This window comes from Festucalex cinctus, chromosome 11 (genome assembly GCF_051991245.1).
Source record: "Festucalex cinctus isolate MCC-2025b chromosome 11, RoL_Fcin_1.0, whole genome shotgun sequence".
NCBI classification, from domain to species: domain Eukaryota; kingdom Metazoa; phylum Chordata; class Actinopteri; order Syngnathiformes; family Syngnathidae; genus Festucalex; species Festucalex cinctus.
In genome coordinates, this window is record NC_135421.1 from 22945985 (window position 1) to 22973416 (window position 27432).

A 27432-nucleotide genomic window follows, 5' to 3' on the forward strand; every position below is an offset into this window, starting at 1 on the left:
TTTGCCTTCTCCCATACTTTTTCCTTTCACGAAAAAAAAAATATATATATAAATGTTCCTGAATCGCAGTTTACATCTTGAGTACACATTTTTTATTTTTTTTTTAAGCGCCAAAGTGGTATTAACTCATTTACTCGCAGCCATTTTTACTAAAGTTGTTTTATTTGATTTTGACTGATTTTGCAAGACCCACAGAATATTGTGTTCTTTTGCTACACAAACATGGAACCTACCAAAAGAAAGATTAGAGTCTCTTCTTTGATCGTGAAAAAAAAAGTATATTTGTATCTTTTTCCGTTTTGCAGCAATTAGCATTAGAATATAGCTAAGTTTAATCATTATTCACAAATCTGTTTAGAATTGTGGGGAAACAGCTTGTTTTAACATGGCCCTGGTTGATCTCTTACACTCTGCTGCCACCTGCTGGCTGTTACTACCATTGTTTCACCCGTTCTCTGCAGTTGAGAGGCTGCATCAAAGCCTTCTGTATGCTCTAGCATAAAAAAAACAACATTGAAAAACATATAAATACGTCTTTGGGAGACTTAAAACTTAAAAAAAAAAGAACGTATTTATACGTGTTTGGGAGCAAATGAGTTACTGGTTTGAATGGACAATCTATTTGAAAACCTCCTTTGTGTAACCCCAGCTAGTCAATTTCTGATGTGGGTTTCGGGATCAGGGGAGCCGCTTCAATTGGCCGGGAGTCGGCTGTGTTCCATCCCACATCAGCATAAAATGCACTTTTGGACAGGGAGGCTGCTAAGAGTTCTACAGCAATATTGAAGGAGCTGCAAAAATATCTGGTATACTGGCTGTTTAATGTGGAAACAATTTTTGGATTTGGCTAATAAACAATAAATGTCAATATTCAATTTCACCAGATGTTCAAAATTAAAAACTGGGACACTACAATTGAAATTCGAATATACAATACCTCACAAATCAAGTTACAACGATTCAAAATGCTTTTCAATGTCTAATGCTTTTCAATTATCCTATTTATTAATTGATTATAATTAGACAAACAATTTTTGGATTTGGCTAATAAACAATAAATGTCAATATTCAATTTCACCAGATGTTCAAAATTAAAAACTGGGACACTACAATTGAAATTCGAATATACAATACCTCACAAATCAAGTTACAACGATTCAAAATGCTTTTCAATGTCTAATGCTTTTCAATTATCCTATTTATTAATTGATTATAATTAGACAATCTATGCTCCACTCGATTGTGTTATTGCGTTGGTTGCTACCTGTCGTCAGCCATTTTGCACTTTCTGTTTATTTGAGTAGTAATTTAACAAAGCGTAAGTGATGCTAGTAATACATTTGACTTACATTCCTGTACAAGTGTATGAAATCAGTTATGAAATCAGTACTTGGGGGGAAAAAAAAAATACGCGCTCGTGATTGGTCCACTCCCACGCCGGAGACGAGAGAGTTTCGTGTGCAGGTGTATGCTGTTTCACTCCCCTCCGACAGTCAACGTCGTCCACGGGAGGTGTACAAGCGGAATTCAAACCACTTTTTCGTGCTTTCTATCTGGAAGAGGAACTTTACAGACCAACGGTGGTGGTTTGACTTACAAAGAAAAGAGGTTGTTGTGCGCGAGGACTACTAGTCGTGGTTTTTTTTTCCCTCTCACGCCAAGAGTACACTGAAGAAAAAAAGCTAATTGGGAGAACAAACTTAACAGGTGAGCATTATCATGACTTTATGTACGGTCATTAGTAACACAATTAGTAAGTTTTCTGCGTGGCAGTCAAAAAAACGTATTTATTTTTTGCTTCGATAATCTCTTCTGGATGCTGGTCGCTTTTGCTAAAACTGGCTGCATCCTTACAATAATACAGTCGTGTACAATAATAACCACAAAGGTAACAACCTTATGGCTAACAAACACAAATCTCACAAAGTTTATTATTGTGAAATAATGATGTTCTTTCTGTTAACTCACAAATGCTCTCTCATTCAATGTGATATCCAGTTTATTTGAACACAAAGCTATTATTCACATGTTTGCAACAGGTGGGTTTAATTGTATACGTCGCTGGCATGTAGGTGAACAAAGATACCCAATTTGTTGTTAAAAGAAAATCATTTTTTATTGGAGATTGGATACTTAAAAAAACAATAAACAAATCTGTATTATTGATTATATTTAACTGATCTCTCGCAGTTATTACAGGTAGCCTACAAGTGATTATGTCTCTAAACTAACTTTATCTAGACCATTTTTCCACATAGTTCAATTATTAATAGGGCCGATACCGATTTTTGCCAGGGGGCGGAAAAATACTGATGACCTATTAATTGGCGGATTAATTAAAAGGAATATATAATGTATAAAATGCATTTCAATGGGTGTCAATTATGTGTGAATTTAGTCCTGGACCAGCCTAGTCCATATTCCTCGCGAATAGCGGGTGCCAACTGTAAATATATTGTTAAAAAAACAAAAAAACAAAAACACTTTTTGTTTCCCAGAATACATTGTGTGGCACAATGCATTTAATTAATGAAGTTATAAGGACATTAATACTTCTCATATGTATTTGTGTCATATTTGACACATTTATGTTTTGATTTATGTTGCGCTATGGTTTTATTTTGTTTGTGTTGTTTTTGTTACAAAAAAAGACTTTAGGTATAGAAAATTGTGACATCCAGGTTGCATTGCTAACCTAAACATTGCTTGTAAAAGCAAACATTAGCCATTTGACCAATAATTTTGGCCGATGTTTGAAGGGCCGTACTTAATCGATTTAATCGGCCGGGTTCTAATTATTAATACAATTCAAAATGTTTATAATCATACAGACTGTATGGAAGAACGCTTCCTGTTTTTGTACTTTAAAGTCCAAATGACTTCCAAAGTTGTGTAAAGTACGGAAAAAAAATACTAATATGGAGAGACAGCAACACAATATAAAGGAGTCAAAAGTGGAGGTCTTTGAGAAGTACAATTACTGGGAAATTAAACAACTAGATATAAATGTATGCACCAGTTGTACCAATTGTGCATTATTGAATTTAAGCAAGCATGATAGAAATTGAGTGAAATCCCAGCATGTTAGCAAATATTAGTTGTCAGCGGTAGTCGGTAAATGTTTGTGCCAGAGATGAGTTCTACATAATATGCCGGTAATATTTGTAGCACATTTTATCTCCATTATAGGCTCGTCCAAAGATGGGCTTCTTCCAGCAAGTCAAGCTTCTTCTTTGGAAAAATGGGCTGAATATAATCAGACATCCAGTGAGTGTGACCCCTAAGAAAGTTAACGACAGCAATTGATGGCAAGTTAAGGAACGGAAATGGTGTGTTTTAGGTTTGGTCGCTGACTCTGATCATCTGGCCTTTGATCATCTTCATTATTGTCGCTGTGACCCGAGACCATTACCCACCGGAGCTTCGTGCGTCATGTAAGTTAAAAAAAAAAAAAAAAGTGTTAAGTTTCTTCCATCTACTTTTTTTTTTGTTCACATTTACGTCACACTAATGACAGTCAGTCACTCAGATTGCAAACTAAATATGTACAATAAGATAACAGAGCAGAAAGCGATTGAACTAAATAATGGACTCTTGCCTAATACACTGGTCAAACCTGTCTTGTGACTGATTTCAATCCTGATTAGAAATCTACTCTCTTTTTTTTTTTATACTAAATAAACATATATTTTCTAAAAGAATGACATTTACACAATAGTACTTTTCTTCAATATAACCCTCAAATATATCAATCAAGAATGCAATTAAAATGACCCTTTTTTTTTAGCTATCTTGTTGTGAGCAGATTTACAACTTGGGAACTTTTACCATTCCGCAATGAGAGCAAATAAAAGGAGAATTCCTCAAACATAAGAAGTCCTTGACAACCAACCTTTGAACTCCGTTTGTCCTCATCTATTCACGTTAACAGGTTAAATAAAAAAATCAACAAATGTAGAAGGCGCTCACGTAAAGGTGTTGGCCTCCCACCTTATCTTCTACTTAGATTCTAGTTTGCCAAACCACAATGAAGAGATTCCTTACCCTTTAGATGGCCTCCTGAAATACCACAATCTATTACACTTTATGAGCAAAACGGACTACAGTTAAAATGAAACATCTTAAGTTGACAGTCCTCTGCACGTCAATAAATAAAACAGCTTTTGAGTGTTTAGAAAAGTGTTTAATTTAAGTAAAACAACAAAACAAACTCGATTTTAAAGTGGAAGAAGTAAAACTAGTTTAAAATAATGCTTATTTATCATATATATTTATCAGTCTCACACTATCAGCATCACACCTAATACTGTATACTGGTCAGGTGATCCTGCAGAGGAAAGTGGTGGTCCTGGGGCGTCCTGGTCCTGAAGGATGTGAAGTTCAGAAGATCCCCCTGGCTCCAAAATATTTTAGAAGTGTTCCTAGAAAGACAAACCTCCTTAGGTTATCAAGAAAATAGAACATACCGATACTCAGACTCTCAGTACTCACCGATACCAACTGCTGATACCAGTAGTACATTTTGACAAATAAAAAAAAAAATCACTAAAAGATATTTTTAAACAAATATATTTCCTTTCATTTTGACAAAAAAAAACCAAACACAGTCACTCTTCAATAGTCTTAATAAAATACAACACAAAAATGCTCTTTTAGTTTAAGATTCACAATTTTGAAGTATTTCCAAACCAAAAGTTTTGGTGAAAAACTGCTGCAAGCTAGCGCCACTTACAGGCAAGGAGGACTCACTTAACGTCTTCCCCCTCTGCCATCGGTCGCTGGTACTCGTCCGCGTCACGAGGACTCGAGTACTTGAAAAAAGGCTGATGTCGGCTCGATACCTGGTATCGTTACTCGCCCATCCCTAGTCTTAACCGCTTGCAGTAATGCAGAATATTAAAAATGAATCTGTTTTTATATTAAAAATTGTGATGTACAGTGCTTGTACCCAATTACAAATTTGTCACTGAACTATGGGGCTGGCCAAGAGAAAGTTAACATCTATAAATCAATGCCCGAGGCTAGCAAAACAAATAAACTTGCTAAAAATAAAATAGAATGGAGTTTCACCTCCAACTTTCCATCACCAACAAGTCCCTTATCTTTCTCCTTTGATCGTTTGTCATCTTCAGTTTTCTTCCGTGTTTTTAGCGCCACTGAGCTAGCTTCTTTTTGATGACATTACGGTGTCTGTTTTATTTAGTAGTACTCTCGCTAACGGGAAGGGTAGATGTCAATCATTCTCACATCGTTGTTATGGTGCCGTGAGGCAAAGCAAGGCCAGGACCAAGGATGCAGAGCGAGAGACAAAGTCCACAGTTTATTGTTCACAAAAGTATCAACAGAAAATCACCTTTCTCAGGGAAAAAGGTCTAGAAAACAAAGTAGCAACAAAAAACACCTTGTTCAGGGACGAGAAAACACTAAAGCGCAAAGTAGCAACATAAAACACTAAGAGAAAGAGTCATCTTAATAGACCGGTAGAAAGGTAACAACAGTGACGTTACTGATGTCACAAACTGACACAAAAACACCAAAAACACTGCTTAACATCACAGTTTATTTTATTTATACCCTATGTTTGTTTGTTTTTTTAAATCAAAAATGGGATGTAATAAAAAATATTAGAGACAGAATGAAGACAGGACATTTTAATCATCATCAGGTAAGACTACACATAGAGCTTGGGGGCCCCCTGGTGGCTTGGGGGCCCTAGGCAGCCGCCTACTTCGCCTATAGCCAAAAACTGGCTATGCTCAGGGTGTAACGGTACGTCCAAAATAGCTTCAAGCTGTTTATTGAAATTTGATATGATATACTGTACATCGAACACAAATAATTAAACATCCACTGTGGAAACATACCTGATACACAGCCGCATTGGCAAAAACAAGCCCACGCATAGCACACTGTGACTCATATTGTTTTTGAATGTTCATAGTTCATTGAACCAGTTAAACCTGTATTGTTCTGTTTAATGGATAATTCATAACCATATCAGTTTTTTTTTTTTTTGAAGGTGTGTGTTTAAACTCCTTCAAGAGATTTGTCTGGTTTTCTAGGCTATGTGGCACCCCGGAACCTGCCCAGCGCTGGCTTCTTCCCTTTCTTGCAGACCCTCATGTGCAACACAGACAGCAAATGTCACAACAGGTCACGCCTGGTGAACCCAGCCAAGTTTACAAAAAGATCCACCCATAATGCCAGGTATCACCTTATAGCAATGCAGTCCGATAGGGGGCGAGCCCACAATGAGGGTGACCCTAGCGATTTTTTTCTTTTTTGCTGTACTACATTATAATGCAATTGCACATCCACTACAGTAGGTGGCGGTGGCACTCACAGTATCAGAGTGTGCAAAGGGGGAGGTTGTAACAAAAAATAATTGAGAAGCACTGTTTTAATGTGTATTTTCAAAATATAAGGCAAAATGTTTCATGAGGAAATTTACCGTTGCCTCACGTCGTGCTTTTGTCAGGTCATCGTCAAGTGGGTCTCTTTTGGCGAAGCTGATTCAAGGTGGTGACTTTTACGGTGACACGTTTCCGACCGACTCCATTCAAGACATACCCTTGAACTTGGAAAAAATGCTGTGTAAGTTGACGTTGTCTCTAGAATGGGTATCATTTTCTGTAGCACATTTATTTACATTTGTTTGGCTAATTTGTTGACCCTTTACATTTCTATGACCACAAAATGAGGGATTAGACTTACACTTGTTTTCAGCATGGCGTAGCATCATTGTAATAATAATCGTTACGAATAACATCCTTTGTTTTCTTTTGTTACAGCGATAGTTAATCAAGGAAAACACAGGAATGCCACTGCCACCCACGCTAAGAATACAACTCTTGTTCCGGATCAGGTAGGTATTGTTGAAGTGTAGCTTCAGGTGTGAACAATGAAACGTTAATAAGACAACTCATTACTGATGCAATTTATGGCCTCTTATTTGGCAATTGTTTGCATTCAAAACAGTGCTACAAATATTGTATTAAATACCCTCTACTGTGATTGTCTTGACTATGAATGTAAAATTGTCCGCCCTTAGGAATCTTTGTCCAAAATGATGGCAGCATTGAACGTGTTGAAGCAGCCCATCTGTGCGATGATCAACGCGACCGCACCCAGCAACATCAGCAACGCAGCGCACAAATTTTGCAACTCCAATAATACTGTCTTGGAGGACTTTCTACTGATATTAAACCAGGTCTGTGTGTCTTTGTGGATGTAGAGTGTATTTATCGTGTTATATTCCAGCATCACCTAAACCAGGGGTCTGCAACCTGCGGGTCTGGAGCCACGTGTGGCTCTTTAGTCCCTCTCCTGTGGCTCCCTATGGATCTCTAAAAAATTTTTTAAAAAAATTGTAGAAATTAATATTTTTGTACTTATTTATTTTTATTTTTTAGATAATTTATTTTTAAAATGAATAAATGATTAAATAAAACAAGAATAATTAAATATTCAAAAAATGTTAAGAGAAAATGAAAGGTAGATGAAAAATAAAAAAAAAATACCTAAAAATGTCCAAAAAGTGACCATAAAAGAGGAAATGCAGAAAATTACCATTAAATTCCCTCAAATTTCAGAGAAACAAAAAAAAAAAAAAAGTCAGACCAAAACAAAAACAAAAGAAAAATGCTGAAAATTACCATAAAATGTCCACAAAATTGCCAAAAAATCAGTAGCAAAAGAGGTAAAAAAAAAAAAAAAAAAAATCAAAAAAATCAAAATAAAAAATAGCCATAAAATGTCCAAAAAAAGGAAGAGTGGCAGAAAATGACCATAATATTTGCCGAATTGCCAAAAATGTCAGAAATGTCACAGAAATGCAGAAAAGTCTTGAACACTCTTGAAAACGAAAGATGCCGTACATTTTAAGCAAATTTCCTCATGGATCAGTAACAACATGTTCAGATTTGTTTGAGTACAATTTTGCTGACATGAAGTAGGAATTATGTACTTCTTTGTCAGTCTTTACAAAAAGCATTTCTGTGTAAAACAGCAAGACAATTGTAACAAGTTATTGGATTTTTTTTTTTTAAATTGCAAAACATGTGCACATCATTGTGTCAATGCAGTCTAACTCTGCACAATATAGTTTTGTGCCTGCAAATGGCAATGAGTTTGTTCAACACAAGGTGATATTTTTTTTTTACTCTAAGTGGCGTGTGATTCTCAGATCCTGAAAGAGGAAATGCTACAAAATCCAGAGGAGCTGGTAAAGGTCGTTGGGGCCATGTTGCTGGTGTTTGAAGAGATGCAGAAGGAAAGTTTATTGTGGGAGAGTCTTCTAGCTATTCCCCAGCTCTTGTCTGCTGGATCACCTGAACAGATGTTGGACATTGCAGCGGGCCTTTTCACCAACATACAAGGGTAAGTTGCTCCTAGTCATAAAAACAACATGAATGCACCTGGTAACAATACATAGTACAAAAATTTGCAGTCACGGCTACATTTTGATTGTCTTAATTGTATTGGCTCTCATTAGCACTACAAGACCAATATTTATTTTATTTTATTTTATTTAATAAATGTATTTTTTTTATGTGGGAAAACACATTTAAACAAATATGTAAATGATATCATATGTAATTCTAAAAAAAAATATAGCCATTCATTTTCAAACAACTGTTTATTTTTTTGTGGTGAAGTCCGAGTTGAATTTCATAAAGTCTGGAAATTGTTTTTTGCTTTGGCTCTTCAGACATTGAATCTTATTCGGCTGTTTTGCACAGTTGCCTTATTATTGTTTTTCTCATGATCTTTTTATAGCATTATGCATGTTATCCAGAGCAATTTCTCTGAAACCGCTGAGTCAATCTCTGCACTGCATCCACTAATTGCTGGAGGCATCAACATGATCCACTATGTTCAAAACTGGCCTGGCAACGGTAACTAAGCATCATTTGAACTGTATGAACCAATCGCGTGCTGAAATTAACACACCATAGCAGTCACGTGTAATAAATCCATTGTTTATTTCTGCTTAGATGTTTCCATCTCCCTTGGAGACATTGTCATGCTGAACAATGACTCATTGAGCGAAATTGCTGAACAGGTTTTACAAAATGTCCGAATACCACTTGCCCAGGTATGTATTAGGTCGTTTGGACGAGCTTATCAAGCTATTTCCGTAGTTTATATTTAAAGCAAAGGAGAGTGTCTGTGTTTTGTTTCACATATAAAAGTATTTTCTTTTAACTAGAACCAGCAGGAAGATGTTATGTAAACGCTGTCTTTTGCTTATGTTGGGTTTTATGTAACCGGGTTATGCAATTGGTCATTGTGTACTCTATACTATAGCAAAGCCGGCCTTACCCAAGGTGGTACCATGGACAAACTTTTTTTTTAAAGCACCCCTATCCATCAGGGATTTATTATACTAATCAAGTAGCATTGCTATTAATATTTCTGATTAATGTAAGGAATAGCATTTTGATTGACATATAAAATCAGACAAAATGTTAGCAATTCTTCCTTGCTTTGAGAAGATTTGATTTGTGTGACATTCTCTCCAAAAATTAACTCATTTTCTCCCAAAAACGTATAAATACGTTATATTTTAAATATTATCAGTGTCCCAAAGACGTATTTATACTTTTTTTTTTTTTTTTAATGCTAGAGCATACGGAAGGCTTTGATGCATGATGCAGCCTCTGAATGAGAACAGTTGAAGCAATGGCAGTTATTACGAAAACGGCCAACATGTTTTCCCTACAGTTTTAAACAGATTTGTGAATAATGATGGAAACTTAGCTATATTCCAATGCTAATTTCTGTGAAATAGGAACAGATAGAAAGAGAGAGACCCTAATCTTTCTTTTGGTAGGGTCCATGTTTTTATAGCAATAGAACACAATATTCTGTGGGTCTTGCAAAATCAGTCAAAATCAAATAAAACAGCCAGGAGGTTGCTTCAGTGAAAATGGCTGAAAGTGATATGCATCCAATCTGACAGTTTTCTCTTCCTCAGGTTATCTTTATGACATTAGACAAACATTTTCTGCAGTCCTACATTTGTGACAACAGTAGTAACCCCGTGTGGCTCTCAACCATGTGCATGACTGGTGCACTGGATGTGATTCTAGACGCCATCAGTCCCAACAAGGTTGCCCAGCAGGTAGGTTACAGTCTTGGCAATTGTGTCATCCACTTTATGTTGAAAGCGCTCTTGTCGATTCCATTTTCCTCTCCCGACACATTTGCATTCTCAATTGCACAAGTAGATTAAAGAGTTAGGCTTCAGCTGCGCAAAAGTTGTTGACCATGGCGACAAGTGGGTCGGACTTGAGCAACGGAAATGTCGAGGCCATCCAATTAGCACTGTCATTCAACTTTATCTCAATGAGATAAAGTCAAATGGACATGATTAGATTTTAGGGCTGCCATATGTCAATTAGTTCAATTACTTCTACAAGTAGTGAGATCAGGAGGGTGCCACAGTATGTAAAATGCATCTGCATCCACAGATTCACGTTTCATGTACACAACACGCATTATAATGTAAACACAAAATTATGGAAGATACTAAAATTGATGGAATATGTTACAATAGCTTTGAATAAATGAGCGAAGAAAGTTCCTGATGTAGTATGTTGTTAATAGTTTCATAAAGCGTCAAGCACACTTCGAGGGCTTATCGCGATATGTAGCTCACAAACTTTAAAGTGGAAGTCAACCCCCCCAACATTTCTTGACAATAGTTCTCTGCAGCCCCACTAGTTGGCATTGTGGTTAATATTGCATTAGTGGAATATCATTTAAGCAGCAAGATCCAGCAATTTTTTATCAATATCTGAAGGCGGCCATTTTGCCACTTGCTGTTGAGTAGAAATGACATCACAGTTGCTCGGTCTTATGTAACAACCAATCACAGCTCAGCTTCAGAAAACAGGTAAACTACGATTGGTCGTTGCCTGAACCCTGAGTAACTGTGATGTCATCTTTAGTCGACAGCAAGTGGCAAAATGGCCGCCCCCTGAAATGGATAAAAATGGCTGGATTTTGCTGCATAACTCATATTCCACAAATTAACATTAATCAGAATGTCATGTTTAGCCTAGTGACGTCACATATAACATATTCTCAAGAAATGTTTATGGTTGACTTGCGCTTTAAGAAATATTAAAATCAAACAATAATGACTTGAGCTAATTTGAGTTTTCTCCTGACCCTTTTCTTCCAGGCTTTACTGGCTTGGAGTAAGCATGTTGCTCCCCATGATATTTCATTTGCCAAAGGATTGCTCCACAGTCTCTTGGGTGGAGGCTTGCCATGGGGCCTGGGAGGCTCCAACATCTCGAGGCCCTGGCATAATATAGACACACAACCACAAAACATTGAGGAGGAGCTGTACGTATAATGCCTTTTTCAACATAAAACAGCTTTAACACTCAATTTGTTCGACTAGCGCAGTTTTGGAGAGCTCCTGCATTTCCCGGGCATGATTTTCAGGAGGCTTTATGCTTGGCAGGTTTTTGACAGTTGGTGAAGTGCTGCTGAAATTGAGTGAAATTCATCCTGACGTGGACATGATTGTCCAGCACATCCTCCGCGTTGGTTTTCAGTCCATGGAATGGGCAACTCTCTCGATTCATACTGTTGGAGGTAAAATACGTACAAACAGTCATCATGTCTTATCTTATTGGGTTTGAGTTAATTGTTGCCTCTATGATGTCTTGCTTTCAAGACGCCTCTCATTTTGATAGGTGCAAATTTGACATAAATCCATCATTTTTTATATAAAGGAAAGAGCTAAAGGTTAGAGTCCGAAGAAAGTCGAGCATTTCCTGTTACACAAAACCTCAGTCGCTATTGTTCTCTCTATTGAAGTTGTGTTGAACCGAAAGGTAAATGTTCACACCCTTTCTCTGGGGACCGCTGACCGATTTCTTAGTGAAGGGCAACTTGAAGGGTTTGTACGCGAGAACACAATACGTGCTCACAAAGGAAACATACCCCATTGAGCTATTATACAAAAGACAATTGTAAATAAGTGGGTGTGGTCCAAAGGCTGAAATGATTGTTAAACGTATTGTTTTGTAACCTGACATCGCTAAACTTTTCTTGTATAATTTTTTATTTTTATTTTTTTACTCCTGTTTGCAGATATGTTGGGCAACATCTTGACTGATTCTGGTCAACTCCAAAACATTTTTCTAACCTTGCTTACCAACCAAAACGAGGCAAGTGTTTGGATCGGCCAGATCCTAGAAAGTGTCGCTGAAGTAATAATGAAGGTATGCCTGGAAGATTATGTGATGAGATCATATGTTTTTATGCACAATTACATACAGTATACATCATTTTTTGATATCTAACTGGTTTAAATAATTTACTTTTGTGTTGTTATGTAGTGTATGACTTCTGAGACACACATAGGACAGAACAGCTTCAAGTTGTTTCTCCCTGATTGGCTATCTTTCATTTTCACCTCACATTCACGTTGTCCGTGACCTCTAGAATAGAATAGGCTTTGTCATTCTTGTTCACAATAAGAATGGTGTGATACAAGAGAAAGGAATTACAAAAAAAAAGATCACGTGCAAATGAAAATAATGACGTATACAAATGATAATATTGCACTTCTGAGCCATATTCTTCCATTTGTTCAAGTCCACGTAATTTTCCATTCAGACATCTGACACCTACCATGCTTAAGATGAGAATTAATGTGGAAAAACCGAAGCGGTGTGATTCATTGACAGCCGAGACTTGTGCAAATCATGGTGACATAAATCTTTCATGAGAATTGCGAATGTCGTTAAAATCAGTGAACAAGATAAAGCACAAGTCTTTTTTTTTTTTTCCCACCATTGACTGGTTTCACCCAATGAGATGTGTTGACAAATGATTAAAGGGATACTTGACTCATTGAGCCATTTTCAGCAGTAAAAAGTTAATATTTTGTCCAGAATTGGATTTGATAACTTCATTATTTTTCATATACAATTTTTACCTTCCTAACAAATTTTTCCACTTGCTGTCCACTGAAGATGACATCACCTGTGCTGAGGAAGTAGGTAACGATCAATCATGGCTCACTTGTTTTGGTTTGGTCAGCAAACGTTACCAATTTCCTCAGCACAGCCTGTGATGTCATCTTGAGTCCACAGCAAGTGGGAAATTTTATTTTTTAAAGTGCTAATTGTACATGATAAATAAGTTATCAAGAAGTTATCAAATTCATTCTGGACAAAATATTAACTTTTTCTGCTGAAGATGGCTCAAATGGGTCAAGTGTCCCTTTAAATGTGCAAATCACCATTACGACATTACCCAGGAGCCATGCCTCGTCAAAATAATAATAATTAATATTATTATTAATAATAATAATAATAATAATAATAATAATAATAATAATAATAATACTAGGAGCCCTGCCCGTGTTTTTATTTAACAAGCCGGTCACGTCTTGGGTGTATTTTTTTTATTATTATTTTTTTTTTCTTATAGAAAATATTTTGGGCCAGAAACATGTTTAAGTCAAAATCTCTCCTTGCAATTTCAGATGAGTATTGAAAATGAATGACAAAGAAATAAAAGAAGTAAGATGATTTCCGTTTAGTTTCCATGCATTGTTAGCTTTCTGGAAGTCTCTTTTCCAATATTTTTCTTACTTGTGGCATATATTGATACTGCATCCAAACTTTCAAGTACTTGATGCGGGACTTATTACTGCCTCTGGGGGAAGAAAAGAACTTAAATTGATGGGAGAATGCGTGGAAATCCAGACTTGATGGGAATCCCCACAGTTTATGGTTTCGCCACCCCGAGTACATATTGAGCACAAATGTTTGTGACCGTATGTTATATTTCACTTTAAACATTCATGGTGATTAATCTTCACTGTTTTCTGAAGTTAACACAGCCCACTGCACAGGATAATTGTGTTCGGTGATTTTTATTGACGTCTGACAATTGAGACTTTGTTGACTTTGATTTTTTTTAAGGGGGGTAAATTATCTGTGTGTAGGCTACCACCTTTAAGTATCTTAATTCCCATAAATTATACTCTAATGTGTCTAACTTTGTAATTTCAAAGCACCGATTCCTGTTCATCCCCTTTACCCCTCTAACTCACTACCTTCGCTACCCTAACCCTCTCTCACCATCTGGGTATCCTTTAAATTTATATATGAACTATATATAAAAAAATAATCTCATTGTATTGTGAGAAATCACTGCAGTTTGTTTGTATTATTTTTGATCCAACAAATAAATCTGTTGTTTACACTGAGTACTCTCGTGAATGACAAAGGCTAGAAGGCTAGACATCGGGTTAAGAAAAATCATCAAAAGAAAAAGTCAGCACTAAATCCGCACAATCATCATTCTTTTGCTTCAACAGAGTCTGACATCACAGTCTGTTACGTGCGAGGATGCCCTGGGCCCCTTCCAGTGGCTCTTGTCAACTGAGACCATCAAGTTTGAGGTGTGGAAGTCTATCATCTGCGAGAACGCTACAACGCTAGAGAATCTCCTTCTGGTGGACTGGATGCCGTTGATTGAAAAAGTAATACTTTTTGGAAACATTCGGTCCTTTCAACTAAAGCAAAAGTGGAGAAAAAAATAATTTTATGCTGATCTTCATAGGGAGGAGAGCTATACAGCACCCTTACTGAGGGAGGGAAAGACTTCAACGTAACTCTTCCTATGATTCTCTCCGAGTGGCACAAGTTGTGTAACAGCTCCTTGGAATTCGGAGCTTTTTTGCACAGGTTGTCCTCAGAGCTAGGGGAAGATTATTGGCTCAATTGGTTGCCGGGAAATAGCTCAGGAGATATTACGGAGACTCTTCTGCAAAGGTCCGGAGAAAATGAATCTACCAATTTAGTGACGCTTCATACAGCTTAAATGAAAACTTCATAACTTTTCATTCTTTGCTTTTTAGTGTTTTTGTTTTCATGGTGAATTTGGGAGAAAAGGTTGAGATGAGTCCACAGTGGCCTGAGATGAAAAGCTACTTCCACATGATTTACTGGGTTTTGAACTACAGGCCTGGAAACACAACTCAGCCAGCAAACTGTGAGTCTCTTTCCTGTCTGTTCTCCCTCATTACATGCAACATTTTCTTTTTCAATCACTGCTGCAGCGATTGACAATTTCATAGTTGGATTTGATGTAAATATGGATAACTTTCTCTTTAGGTTCTCTTGACATGTTCACCCTTAATGTTGATTGTGATACCGATTTGGATTGGCACACTTTTGTTGAAGCTCTCATTAAGGCTGTGGTGTCGCCAAGCCAAGACATCCTGTTAAAGTAAGTGGCAAATTCCACCTGTCTGAATGTCTAACTCCCAACAACACCATGTCCAACCTTTGAATATGCATACGGTATTTTGAATGAAATAGTCCTTTTTCAAGCAAGAAAGAATAATTGGTGATTTAGAAGTAAGTCATAATAATTTTCCATTTCATGATAATGTTGATGATAATAATAATAATAATAATAACAATAATAATAACAATAATAATAATAATAATAATAATAATAATGATGGGTGTCAGGCGATTAAAATTAATTAATTGCCGGACTTCAATAATGAACTCACAATTAATCGCAAATTTGATATCTGTTCTAAATGCAGAATTACATGTACAATAAAATGTTCTTTTTAAAAAATTTCATACTCTCGTTAACATAAAAGTGGAAAAAAATAAACTAATAGAAATGTGGCAGCATCTTTTAGTCATTGATACAGTAATTTCATTAAAAAAAAAATCATAAAATTGGGTTAAAATCAAAAAGATGTACTGTACTGTAAAAAAATGTGTGTGATATCGATTTGTGTTGAGGTTATTTTTCTGCCACTAGTTGGCATAATTTCGTTTGTAAGATGTTGGTGACAACTCAGTGCATTTTTCTCTTCATATTAAGAGTTGTCTAATTTTTAACATGAAGTAACTTGTAAAATTCTGCACATTTTTAAAATGATAAAATACAACTTGAACCCAGTCTCCACAAATATATGCATTATTATTACATTTTTAATTTTGATGTGGGTGAAAATACAGGTCAAGTTTTCTTCCAAGTATATTGCTAAGACTTGTCGAGTCCAATGTTTTATCTTAAAAAGAAAACTCTCTACAATGGTAGCGAAAGTTATCAAACTGAGTATGCACTATAGTTCCGAACCAGACTGTTCTTTTTCTTGCTGTTGCTCAAGTACACTCCTGACTGCTATTGTCTAACTGTATTTCCGTCTCTTCTGTTTTTCTCTATCCTTTGCAGCTGTCTCAAAGCAACTGTCAATCTCTTACAGCATGTATATGGGGACCTCATTGAGTATATATCAGCTTCATTTTTAACGCAAGAAATTCAAGGTGGAGATGCACTTTCTGCATACCTGATAAACCTAATGAGCAAGCTGAACAACTTTGTTTGGACCGTCACCACACTCTCAGATCAGAACATCTTAAACCCGGACGTCATGTTACCCATCATAAGTGAACTATTTGAGTCCACCGGTCTGTCCCCACTGCTGCCTCTGCTCCTCAGCGACTCAATCAGTGCCTCCAACATTATTGACGCGGCTGTGAAGCTTGGTCGAGGCAACCAGCACATTTTCACCTTCAATGAGACGGACCCAGCAATGCCTGAATTGGAGCGGTTGATAATGCAGTTCCTTTCCTCCGAGGCTAACCTCACGATGTCAATCTCCTATGTGATGGGGAACACCCTGCTTACCTATTCGAACTACTTCGACCAAGAGGAAGCGGCTCATCTCAGAGATGCTTTAAAACCTTTCACCAGCCAAACCTCATCAGGCATTGTGGAGGCCATCCTTCGTGCTATGGAGCTTCTCAATGAAGTGGTTGATGACCCAACAAACATAATTCTTTCATATATTCATCAACTTCAAGAATTTATGGTGTCCCTGTTTAAGCTGCGCCGAATCCAACAAGTCTTGTTGCCTAATGGGCAAATGAGCACATCAGAAGTTGCTGACCTCCACCAAGTTTCTGCTGATTTTCTCAACCTCCTCACCCCTGAGGGCCTTTACAACCTCGCTCAGATTGGCCCGGAAGCTGCCCTGGATCTGGTGATACAAAAATTTCTTGCATTCTTACCACCAGAATTCCAAGCAAAAGCTGCGTTGTGTTATCAAGATTTCAAAGTATTGCAGTATCACTTGTCTTCATGTGCGTCACAACAGAACTGTTCATCTGGGATCTCGGAATTGTTCACATTTTTGGATGAAATTGTCAACGTGATGCTCTCGGTCGATGCCAATGTCACCATTAACCTTACCAGCAAGTTTCTGCAGAGTGGGGCATATGAATATGAAGAGGTTGGATCTGCTTTCTTTTCACTCTTTTTGTCTCCGAACGATACTGCCTACGTCAGGGTGTTCAATCAGACTCTTCATTTCGTCAGGCTGGTTGTAGCAACACCGATCGGAACAGTCTCTCACTTCCAGAATATTCTGAGACAGTCAAGCATCACCCTTGAAGAACTAAACGACATCGCTCACATTGCAGGACCTGCCAATGTTAATGAGCTGTTAGTAAATGTAATGGATATAGCCAATGTTCCACAGTGTTTTGAACAGCACAACACATCAGTGACAGCCCAGTGTGTCATGGGATTAATAGACAAGGCCAGTAAATTTGTGACGAACATACCTGCTCTGCATAATTATGCATCTATCATTTCCCTTGTCCCATTCGTTGTCAATAAAACCACAACCGACCTCCTCCACGTCAATTTTAGCTCCGATGCGCATATGCCTGTTATACGCGTTCTCAACAACACCCTGAACAATATTAAGACCAACCTCCAGATGAACAATCTGAGTACTCCAGAAATCATGGAAGAAATCAGAGTGATGGAAGGCCTGTTGAAGCTAGCCGCTGACCCCGAACCCTTGAACCACATCCTTGATGCCATGTCAGTACCGTACACCGAGGAAGTCACGATACAATATTTGCAAATCCTACATTGGTATTTGCAACGGTTGGAAAACGTGACGAGCGCCAGCTTCGTGTCGGATCTGCTCCACCCCTTTTTGCGCCTCACACAACTACAAGTGACGCTGCAAATAGCGCAGACAAATTTGACCGTGTTTATTAGCAACCGGATTGGCCACTTCCAGCAACCAAAGTATGGCGCAGACGTGATCAAAATCGGCCAAGCGACTATTGAGATTCTGCAGCAGATTCTGGACTATATAGTGGTTAACATTCAAGTTCAAGATGAGTCTTTTCAAACATTTGGCACCGTGCCGTTCCCCAACACAGCCACGCTATATGAAGTTGAGGAACAAATTCAAATCTATCTCGATCTTATCCATGCATGGATGGCAGAGCCCAATGTCACAACACTCTTCACCAGTATGCTCCACTGGGGAAACCCTTCCACGAATGTTTCCACGCCTGTAAAAGACCTTCACCTCCTTTTGCAGACGATGGTTAACCATCTCACTGTTGAACAACTGGATTACCACTACATCATCAGCAATGTCACCCAGTCCCTAAGCGAAGCTATTATGGTGTTAGAGCAACCAGGAGATCAACAGTTTGACCACCTGTATGCCGCAATCATGGAAGCAGTCCAAAGTTTCATGCCAATTCTGAGCCAACACACGGCCCCACTGCCACAGTCCGCGCAGGAACACATCCAGGAGATTGTCCACAGTTCATTGGTCCTGTTTGTCGAACAGAACTTGACTTTTTCCGCATCACTCAACCTCACCCTGGACGTCCTCAATAGAACCCAAATTGTTGTTCAACAATTGATGCCGGATGACGTCGGTGTCTATCTGCTCGCTGGTCTCAAAGTAGTCACCAATTATTTTGAGACCATCGCCATTGCCAATGGACCAGACAACTGGAATCTCATGTGAGTGCCATTTTCAGTTTTGCTGTAGTTTAGACAAAAAAGTCACTGGTATAAATATGGCATTCTGGTTAATATTGCGTTAGTTGAATATGAGTTAAGTAGCAAAATCCAGCAGTATTTATCAGTATCAGAAGGCGGCCATTTTGGTCTCATGTAACAACCAATCACGGGTCACCTGTTTTCTGAAGCCGAGCTGTGATTGGTTGTTACTGTGACGTCACCGACAGCAAGTGGCAAAATGGCCGCCCCCTGAGATGGATAAAAACGGATGGATTTTGCTTCATAACGCATATTCCACAAATATAATATTAATAAGAATGTCATGTTTATACTTGTGAGGTCACATATAACATATTGTCAAATGTTTACAGTTGACTTCCACTTTAATGAATACTTATCTGGTATATGATATCTTAAGCCAAAATGGGTTTTTTTGTACATATAGTCCTACTGTCTCTCTGACCAAAAAAACTTACATCACACATGCAGCAATTTTCTTTTGTCTGATAATGTACAATGGGAATATTGCACTTCTTTTGTTTGTTTTTTTTAAGCATTTTGAACCAAATGAAGACAATTCAGAGCCTCTTGCCACCAAACAGCGACGCTCAGTACTATTTTTCTGTTATCATCAACATCACTCACGTCATCTTGGACTCCAACCAAGGTAAATCAACCTCAATCTGAACTCTGATGGATTCTTCCATTGCATTCGTAAAAATAAATAAATAAATATATGTTAGGTTGTAGCTCAACTATCATTTAAAGTTTCTGTTTTCAGTGTTTTTTTTTTTTTTTTTTTTTCAGGCAACACGAGCTTAGAAAATGAAACAAAAACAATTCTGACAGGGATTTTTAACCAGGTAAGACTTCAAAAGGAGCTCCGCGCACACATTCCAGACAAGTTTGGTGTTTTGCGTGTAGGACGTGCAAACTGCTAAGGCGATCACAAGGAGTAATATCTTGATACCATCTGTATGTCGTCTTTGTTGTGCTCGCCTGACAGCCCCCATCTGAACCACACCTAACTGCAAATGAGTCACAAACATTCTGAAATGTAACTGAGTCGCAGGCAATTTAACTGGTAATTTTTTAGTCATTTTTTTTTAATTCAACCAATTCATTAACTAGACTAAGTGCAAATTCTGGAGAAATTGCGTGGGAATGCTGAATGCTGAAGGCTAAGATTTGAATGCATGTGGAATGCTTATGAAGTAAATTGAGAGATACATTATGAAATTATAGGCCCCTGGTTAACAACTCTGCCACCGAGCAGTATCAAACACCTGGTAATGATAAGTTATACGTATGGAAGTGGGCGTGGAAAGCGAAAAAAAAAGTTCAATGTCTGTCCCATTGAAAATGAATGGGGAAAAGTTGATATTAAATGTTAAATTGTGCAAATACTGTAAGTAATGTAGAATCAGACGATATCTATACCCCGGGAGGCGTCAATTTTTGAAGCTAGTTGAAATTTGACCAATGTAAATTGGAAGTATTAAGTGGGAGTTGTTACGCGGCAAAAAAGTGTGGAGAATACAAATCACAATAACATATGTGGGAATGCTTCAGCATTACCACAATTACAACCTGTTCTGTATATGTTGTGCAATACTAGATCATTTGAATTAACTTTTTCCTTTTTTTTTTTTTTATACAGCTTTGGCAGATTTTTATGTATGGTCCAGGCTTCGGTACTATGACTCCATCTGTGGACGCCTTATCCCATCTCTGTGCAGTACTTGAACAGATTTTGACTGGACATGCTAACCAAGAGACGTGGCATAAGTAAATTTAATCTGACTGAAATGATTAGGGGTATTTAAATCTGCTTTTGAGTTATAGTCATTTTGTTTTGGCACAGGCTTGAAAAGATGTTGGAGGCTGTACTGTCAACAGTCAGTGAAATGCAACCATGGGACAATGTCACGGCTATTATCCCTTATTTTGAAAATATCATCGAATGTATGGTAAACACCAAGCAAGCAGAAAACAGTGAGTAAACCGCTCGGCATTAAACGTTTGGTTCTGCATTTGTATACGTTATATAAAATAATAAAACAGTTTGATTATTTGCAGGTTACATTTTGAACATTTGTTGCAAAGTTGAATAAATACCAAAACATACTTTCGCAACGTAGTGTTTTTGAAGAGTCTGACTCATCAACCCTTTTATGTTGTCTTTTTCACAGTGATGATACTAAGCCTTGCGGAGCCTGTGGTGACCCTGATGAGAGAAATTGCACAGACTGTGAACACCAGTCATTTTAACTTGTCGGAGATCTCGGAAAGAATTCCGACTGCCATACAACAAACATTGCTGGCAGTCGAGCAGGTAAAGGCCATCCTTTGTCCACAGGAGAGCAATATGTTGAGTCATTGTCATTTGCTGCAGGAGACTTAACTTAATCCATTATAAACTGTATTCGGTTTCTTGTGTGTTTGTATTTTATTTTATTTTATTTTTTTAATAAGTCCTGGTTAAGTGAAAATATATGTGTTCTAAATTTGACACACTGCAGAGAGAACTCTTGTTAAAAACTTTTTAAGACATGCTACTTGCCCTGGAAGATCCCTTTTTGTTAGATTTGTAAAACAAAGATGTCTATTGACTAAGATTTTTTTTTAAACTCCAATATTTTACGAACCTTGTTCAATAAATATATGGCTTAAAAAAAAAATTTAAAAAAAAGGTGGAGTTTTTATTTTTTAAATTTTTTACGCCAATATTTTCCCTTTTAATGAAAATGAATATCGGCTACAAATATCAGTTATTGGCATCTTGACTACAAATAATCGGTATCGGCCACACCCACTTTTCAAGTGAGCAAAAGTATTGGAACACATGAGTGAAGGATGTTCCGAGTTGCTCCAGTGTTGCCTTTTAGATTGATTACTTAAACATTAGATTCTGCTTTTTGAACTTTTTGTTTCACCTGTAACAATTGCATTTGCTGTTAAGCTAACATGAAGACCAGAACGCTGCTTATGAGAGAAAAAGCAAACCATTTTGAAGGTGAAACCAGCGAAAACCGACTATGTCCTGAGCAACCCTGTGCTCGTCTAGATGTAAATACCATTACATAAAAGCTAGAATTCTGAAATTTTGACTCATATTCATCTTTTGATCTGAAACCCAAATGTCTTTGGTATATACCAAAAAAAAAAAAAAAAGATCTTGCCATTCCAAAACTTTTGTAAAGAACTGTAAATAGCTCTGGAGAGACACACCTAGTCTGAAAACCTTTTGCATTCATTCTCTGTGTGGGTGTCCAGTGATGTGAAGCGGTGATACCTGTGTGATTCTTGTGCCATTTACATTGTGCGTCGCACGAAGAGAGATTATCAAGTATCCACCTGCGCCCCAGCCTTTCACCCAGACTCTTTGTTGTGTATTGTTGCGCTTGTGTCCGTCACTGCCTCGCCAACAGAACTGGTTTCCTCACTCGAGGAATGCGATGAAAGATGACAACGTGTAGCAAAACATGGGAGGTGATTGACACATTTTGTTTGCATTTCTTTTAGGCGAATGGAACGTTGGAGTGCAGTGAAGCTGTGAAAGCATGGGAGCCAGTCAGGGTTGCGGCCGGTTTAAGCCGTGGCGCTATTGAAACGTGGTGCAACATCAGCCTGCAGCCTATTTTGGAGATGTATGCTGCGACTCATTATGTCTGCCACCATCTGGATGTGAGTGTGAGTACAGCAAATAGAAATTGATTAACCTACATCAGGAAGTTAGATGAAATCCTGAAGGAGATTGGGTTGGATTTATTTCCTTTTTTTTTTTTTTTTTTTTAATCTTTCCAAGTCACATTCATTTAGCAAGGGGATTTAGTGCCAGCACATTTCAATAAGAGACGTATTTGATCAGATCATATCAGAAACGAGGAGGCGTGTGACCATGACTTCTCATGACTTCACAAAGAAATGTACCATTACAGTGCTGGTCACATTTTTACCATTAGGTGGCAATGTTGACACACACAACACTTTGAACATTTTTTTTTTTTTTTTTTCCCCCTTCAGCACATGGATTTGGAAGCAATCACCGCTGGTGATGCCGCTGCCCGGATCGTCAATGCTACAAAATCTCTGTATCAAGTGAACAGAAACCAATGGCATGTGATGGAGCAGATCTTCACAAATGTCTCCGGTCTATTCTTTGAGTTGCTGGGCCAGCCGTTAAGCGCTAGCGCTCAGCATCACTGGGACGAGCAGCTCCAAGTCACGCAGCTGCAAAACAGGTGACTGCACTCATAATAAGATCACAAAAATATTCACACTATTTGTGTAGAAGGGCAAATATTTTAAAACAGTATAAATACTGATGCAACTCCTGTACTTAAGAGTTAGCTTGACTTTTATGCCATCAAACAGCGTGTTCCCGTTATAAATTTTCATATACAAGTGCTCGGTTATCTAATAGCAATAATAACAGCTTTTGAACACAGAATCTGGTGTATTTTAGACTTGCACAACACACGTTATTCGCCACAAATCCTTCTTGTAACTGACAACATAAACTTCTCTGCAATGAGGCCACAGATGGTAAATAACATAAGTCTCTGAATCTCGCCATTGTCGTTAATGCTGAGTGTTTTACGTTTCTGTTTGTTTCTGCCCCTTAAGCCCCCAAGATCGCAATCAATCAAAACGTCAACCGCAATTGGCCTAACTTATCTCTGTTAAATGTCTTTTTTTTTTTTTTTGTTCGTTAGGTTGAAAAAAGAGCTTTGTTTGTTCTTCTTGCTCATGAAGCATAGACAACACTACTGAATATGATAAAATGAAATATAATGTATCAGCAATTTCTTACACATAGTAGTTTGATCAGTAGAAGAAATGTGAATATTTTTTCTCTGCATACACTAAACGTTTAAAGTTTAAACGGGAAGTCAATCCACCCCAAAAATTCTTGACAATCTAAATAGGGTATTCTGGTTAATATTGCTTTAGTGGAATATAAGTTAGGCAGCAAAATTTAGCAGTTTTTATCAATACCAGAAGGCGGCCGTTTTGTCACTTGCTGTCGAGTGAAAATGACATCACAGTTGGTCAGATCTCTGGTAACATCCAATCACAGCTCAGCTTCAGAAAACAGGTGAGCTGTGATTGGTCACTGCCTGAGCAAGTGTGATGTCATCTTCAGTCAACAGCAAGTGGCAAAATGGCCGCCCCCCTGAGATGGATAAAAACTTCTAGATTTTGCTTCATAACTCATATTCCACAAATGTAATAATAATCAGAATGTCATGTTTAGATTAGTGAGGTCACATATAACATATTATAGTCAAGAAATGTTTAAGGTTGACTTCCCCTTTAAACTGACTTACACACTACCTAATATAATATGGTCTTGTAGTAATGAATTGATGGTTAGGTTCCAAAAAAAAAAACACATGCAAAATTGCACTAAAAAATCCACGAAACAGCGAGGCCGTGAAAAGTGAACCACATGACACACTATATTGAGATTACGTATATTACAAAAAATGTACTGGCTGCAATAACGAGCTATGCACAGTGATAATGATGCTCGGCACATTGCGGCAAATTCATCAGGGTCAGATTACAAGGGGAAAAGATCAGGAATCACAGTGCAAATATTCTTTTTTTTATTGTCAGGGACGGGAATGGGAAACTAGCAGCTGTATGAATATTAATGATAGAGGAATTATTACTTTGGCCAGCACTGAAAGAACACTAATAATCTTTGGAATTAAAAAAAAAGAAATCTCTTGGCCTACAAAAGAATCCCCAGCTGCCCATAGAACTGCTTCCTCACAGACATTTCACTCCTTTTTTCCCCAAACTTTCTTCTTGCAGTGAGATTCATTGATATTGAACTTTTCTCCTCCGCAGTTTATCCTCTCTAAAAGTGTTGTCAGACGAGTTGCTTCAAGTGGCACCCATGCTCGAGCCGTGCACGGATGCCATGGAGGAGGCACTAAGCCACATCCTGAACAACTTCCACCTCGTTCAAGACACCGGCTCATCTCAGGTCGTCTTCACTGAGGCAGCGACCATCTTCCTCTCCTGTGTCGACATCGACTTAGACGATATCTTCTCAATGGTGGGCGGCGACTTATCTGGGATCAGTAACGGATCTTTCCTCGACATGATAAGGGATGCTGTGAAAGCCGCGAGCCACCTGAAAGTATTCGGGGATGATCCGATGGTTGACCAAGCCCTGGAGCAATTTCTGGCCTCCGATGCTGGAAAAGTATTAGCGCAGAAGGTGATTGAAATGTCTGCATGGTTAGCGTCGTCAAATGAATCCGGACTAGACCTTCTGACCCAGGCTCTGCCCAAGATATCGGAACTCCTCGGACATTTATTGTCCACCCTGGCTCAGATGGGAGTCGATCTTCCGGAGATCGCGCACCCCGTCGAAGAGCTCGTTGAAAACATCGTGGCTATGCTGAGGCAGTTGTTAAGCAGTGAGATTTTGATGTCAATGGACCACAATCTGGGCGAGCTCATTGGTAGCAGCCACGCGTTGAACATCCGCCGCAAACGAGAGGCCCCGATGATTCCCCAGGTGTACCCTCTGAACGACTTCCTAGACTTTGTCTACTTTGTCTGCTTTGACTACCCAGCCATGTTCGGCGCCATGTCGGTCCCTTCTCAAGAGGAAATCCTGGAGACGGCTCACATGTTCTTTTCCGATCCCGATCTGAACACTGTAATGAAGGGATCGACACGGGGCATGCCGTGGACTTTGAACGGCTCGCGGGAAGAGGCCATCGATGCCGCCCTTGGGGTCCTCTCTTTCGCCACCCTCCCCAGTTCCGATCAGATGTGAGTGTCATTTTAACTGGCAACTGATACACATGTGTGAAATAGCCTCCTGACTACCAGCAATTCAAATTTGTCCTCTGTAGTGGACATTTTTAAACCTGAATATCTCCCACCCAGTGGATACAATTGAATTAACTCATTTTGTGCTCTATAGAGGACATCCAGAGCTTTCCAATTATACCAAATGTGTGGGGGTGGGGCTTTGCTACCTTTGATTGCATCATAAAAAAATGGCTTCCCTCGGTGCAATCACTTTTTAGGGAAGAGGAAAAGTAAGTGTATAACACTTTTTATTGAACAAATTTAGGTTTTAAATGTTGTCAGCATGTTTTCTTTAAGACTCTTAAGAACACATTAAAGTATTGTTTGAATTATTTTAACTATATTTTGAGCCTAGCATTTAAGTTTTAAAAAATGTCCTCTGTAGTGGACACATCATAGCTTAAAAATAATTTATTTATTTTTTCCAAACATTTATTTTGCAGTATTCCAGTTACTTCAAAAAGATTGCGGAATATCAAAATAAACATGATTGGACAATTTTTTTTCCTGGTAGTCAGAAGGATATAAAAGAGAGCCAGTTTTGTTTAATTGCGAGCGCTGCACAGAAATTTTGTTTCTTATCTTCCTAGGTCATCATTGGCTTTCTTGAAGGATGCTGTTGATTTGCTGCCGGATAGCTTTCCATTCGCTGCTCTGCTTAAAAATATGATCACAGCTCTTGCCAGTGAATCTCAAGGTAACTTTGACTTTCACATCCTCTGTTGAAATGATCTGCATATTATAGTACAGTAATTTCAAAATTATTCATAAAATTGAGTTAAAATTAAAAAGATGTACTGTACTGTAAAAAACGTGTGATACTAATTTGTGTTGGGGTCATTTTTCTGCCACGAGATGGCATAATTGCATTTGTAAGATGTTGGTTACAGCTCAGTGCATTTTTCTTTTCATAGTAAGAGCAAACTAATCTTTAACATTAATTAACTTTTGAAATTCTGCACATTTTTAAAATTGTAAAATACAAATTGACCCCAGTCTCCACAAATATATGCATTATTATTAAATTTACTACAATTTTGACATGGACATTTCTGCGACATTGTGACTAGAATTCCCCCGGGACAGGCTTTCCAAGTAAGGGGTTATAATTAATCACACATTAAAGGAACTTTAAATTAACACAAAATTAACGCATTAATTTTGACACCCCTATTAGAAACATCCCTTATTAATATGACCAAATACGGTTCGATACAGTGGCGAATTACAACCACAAAATAAATCTAAAGTGAAAAAGCATTTGCTATATTTAATGAAGTGTCCAGTCGATCCACCATAAATATTGGATTAGCAATACATTTTCTGGGACAACTGTATTGCGAAACAGGATTTTTTATTTTTTTTTTCTCAAATCAATGCTTCTTTTCAACTTTTAACTCCCTGTAGGGAAATGACGAATATGACTTCGATCCTGTTTAGCCGGCGCTCCCACTGAGTCTGAGGCTTTAATTGAAAGCCACTCAGCACGTTTTAAAATCTCATTAACAAAATAGAATCCAAACAATTATCTTGTCAGCCCTGGCCAAACATCTCACCTCGAACTGACATACCAAAGTGCACATCTATGACCTCCTTTCTAATTGGCGTCTGGGCTTGTGAGATAATGGTTCTTTTACAGCGCGGCCACAATGTTCGCGCTTGTGTACATTTTCCACAGTATTACACGCGTTTTAATTGTCCTTGTGAGGTGTCGACCACTATAAAATTCAAGATTGT

At 38.0% G+C, this 27432-nt stretch overlaps 1 protein-coding gene across 2 annotated transcripts in view; it reads left to right on the top strand.

The window, feature by feature from the left end:
• Window positions 1-1507: 1507 nt before the first annotated feature.
• Window positions 1508-27432, top strand: part of abca12 (ATP-binding cassette, sub-family A (ABC1), member 12) — a 65617-nt gene continuing 39692 nt past the window's right edge. The window contains exons 1-28 of one of the 2 annotated variants that reach the window (XM_077535882.1): window positions 1508-1707; window positions 3190-3267; window positions 3341-3434; window positions 6063-6207; window positions 6479-6594; window positions 6792-6865; window positions 7052-7210; window positions 8186-8379; window positions 8779-8897; window positions 8997-9097; window positions 9980-10126; window positions 11192-11358; window positions 11480-11613; window positions 12115-12245; window positions 14357-14521; window positions 14602-14813; window positions 14900-15033; window positions 15156-15270; window positions 16243-18852; window positions 19407-19519; window positions 19660-19715; window positions 20513-20640; window positions 20717-20847; window positions 21045-21187; window positions 22378-22545; window positions 22879-23096; window positions 24715-25653; window positions 26286-26392. In XM_077535882.1, the coding sequence (XP_077392008.1) occupies window positions 3202-3267; window positions 3341-3434; window positions 6063-6207; window positions 6479-6594; window positions 6792-6865; window positions 7052-7210; window positions 8186-8379; window positions 8779-8897; window positions 8997-9097; window positions 9980-10126; window positions 11192-11358; window positions 11480-11613; window positions 12115-12245; window positions 14357-14521; window positions 14602-14813; window positions 14900-15033; window positions 15156-15270; window positions 16243-18852; window positions 19407-19519; window positions 19660-19715; window positions 20513-20640; window positions 20717-20847; window positions 21045-21187; window positions 22378-22545; window positions 22879-23096; window positions 24715-25653; window positions 26286-26392 (6886 nt within the window). In that variant the 5' untranslated portion in view covers window positions 1508-1707; window positions 3190-3201. The remainder of the gene's footprint in view (window positions 1708-3189; window positions 3268-3340; window positions 3435-6062; window positions 6208-6478; window positions 6595-6791; window positions 6866-7051; window positions 7211-8185; window positions 8380-8778; window positions 8898-8996; window positions 9098-9979; window positions 10127-11191; window positions 11359-11479; window positions 11614-12114; window positions 12246-14356; window positions 14522-14601; window positions 14814-14899; window positions 15034-15155; window positions 15271-16242; window positions 18853-19406; window positions 19520-19659; window positions 19716-20512; window positions 20641-20716; window positions 20848-21044; window positions 21188-22377; window positions 22546-22878; window positions 23097-24714; window positions 25654-26285; window positions 26393-27432) is intronic. The other variant, XM_077535883.1, reaches the window with a different exon arrangement.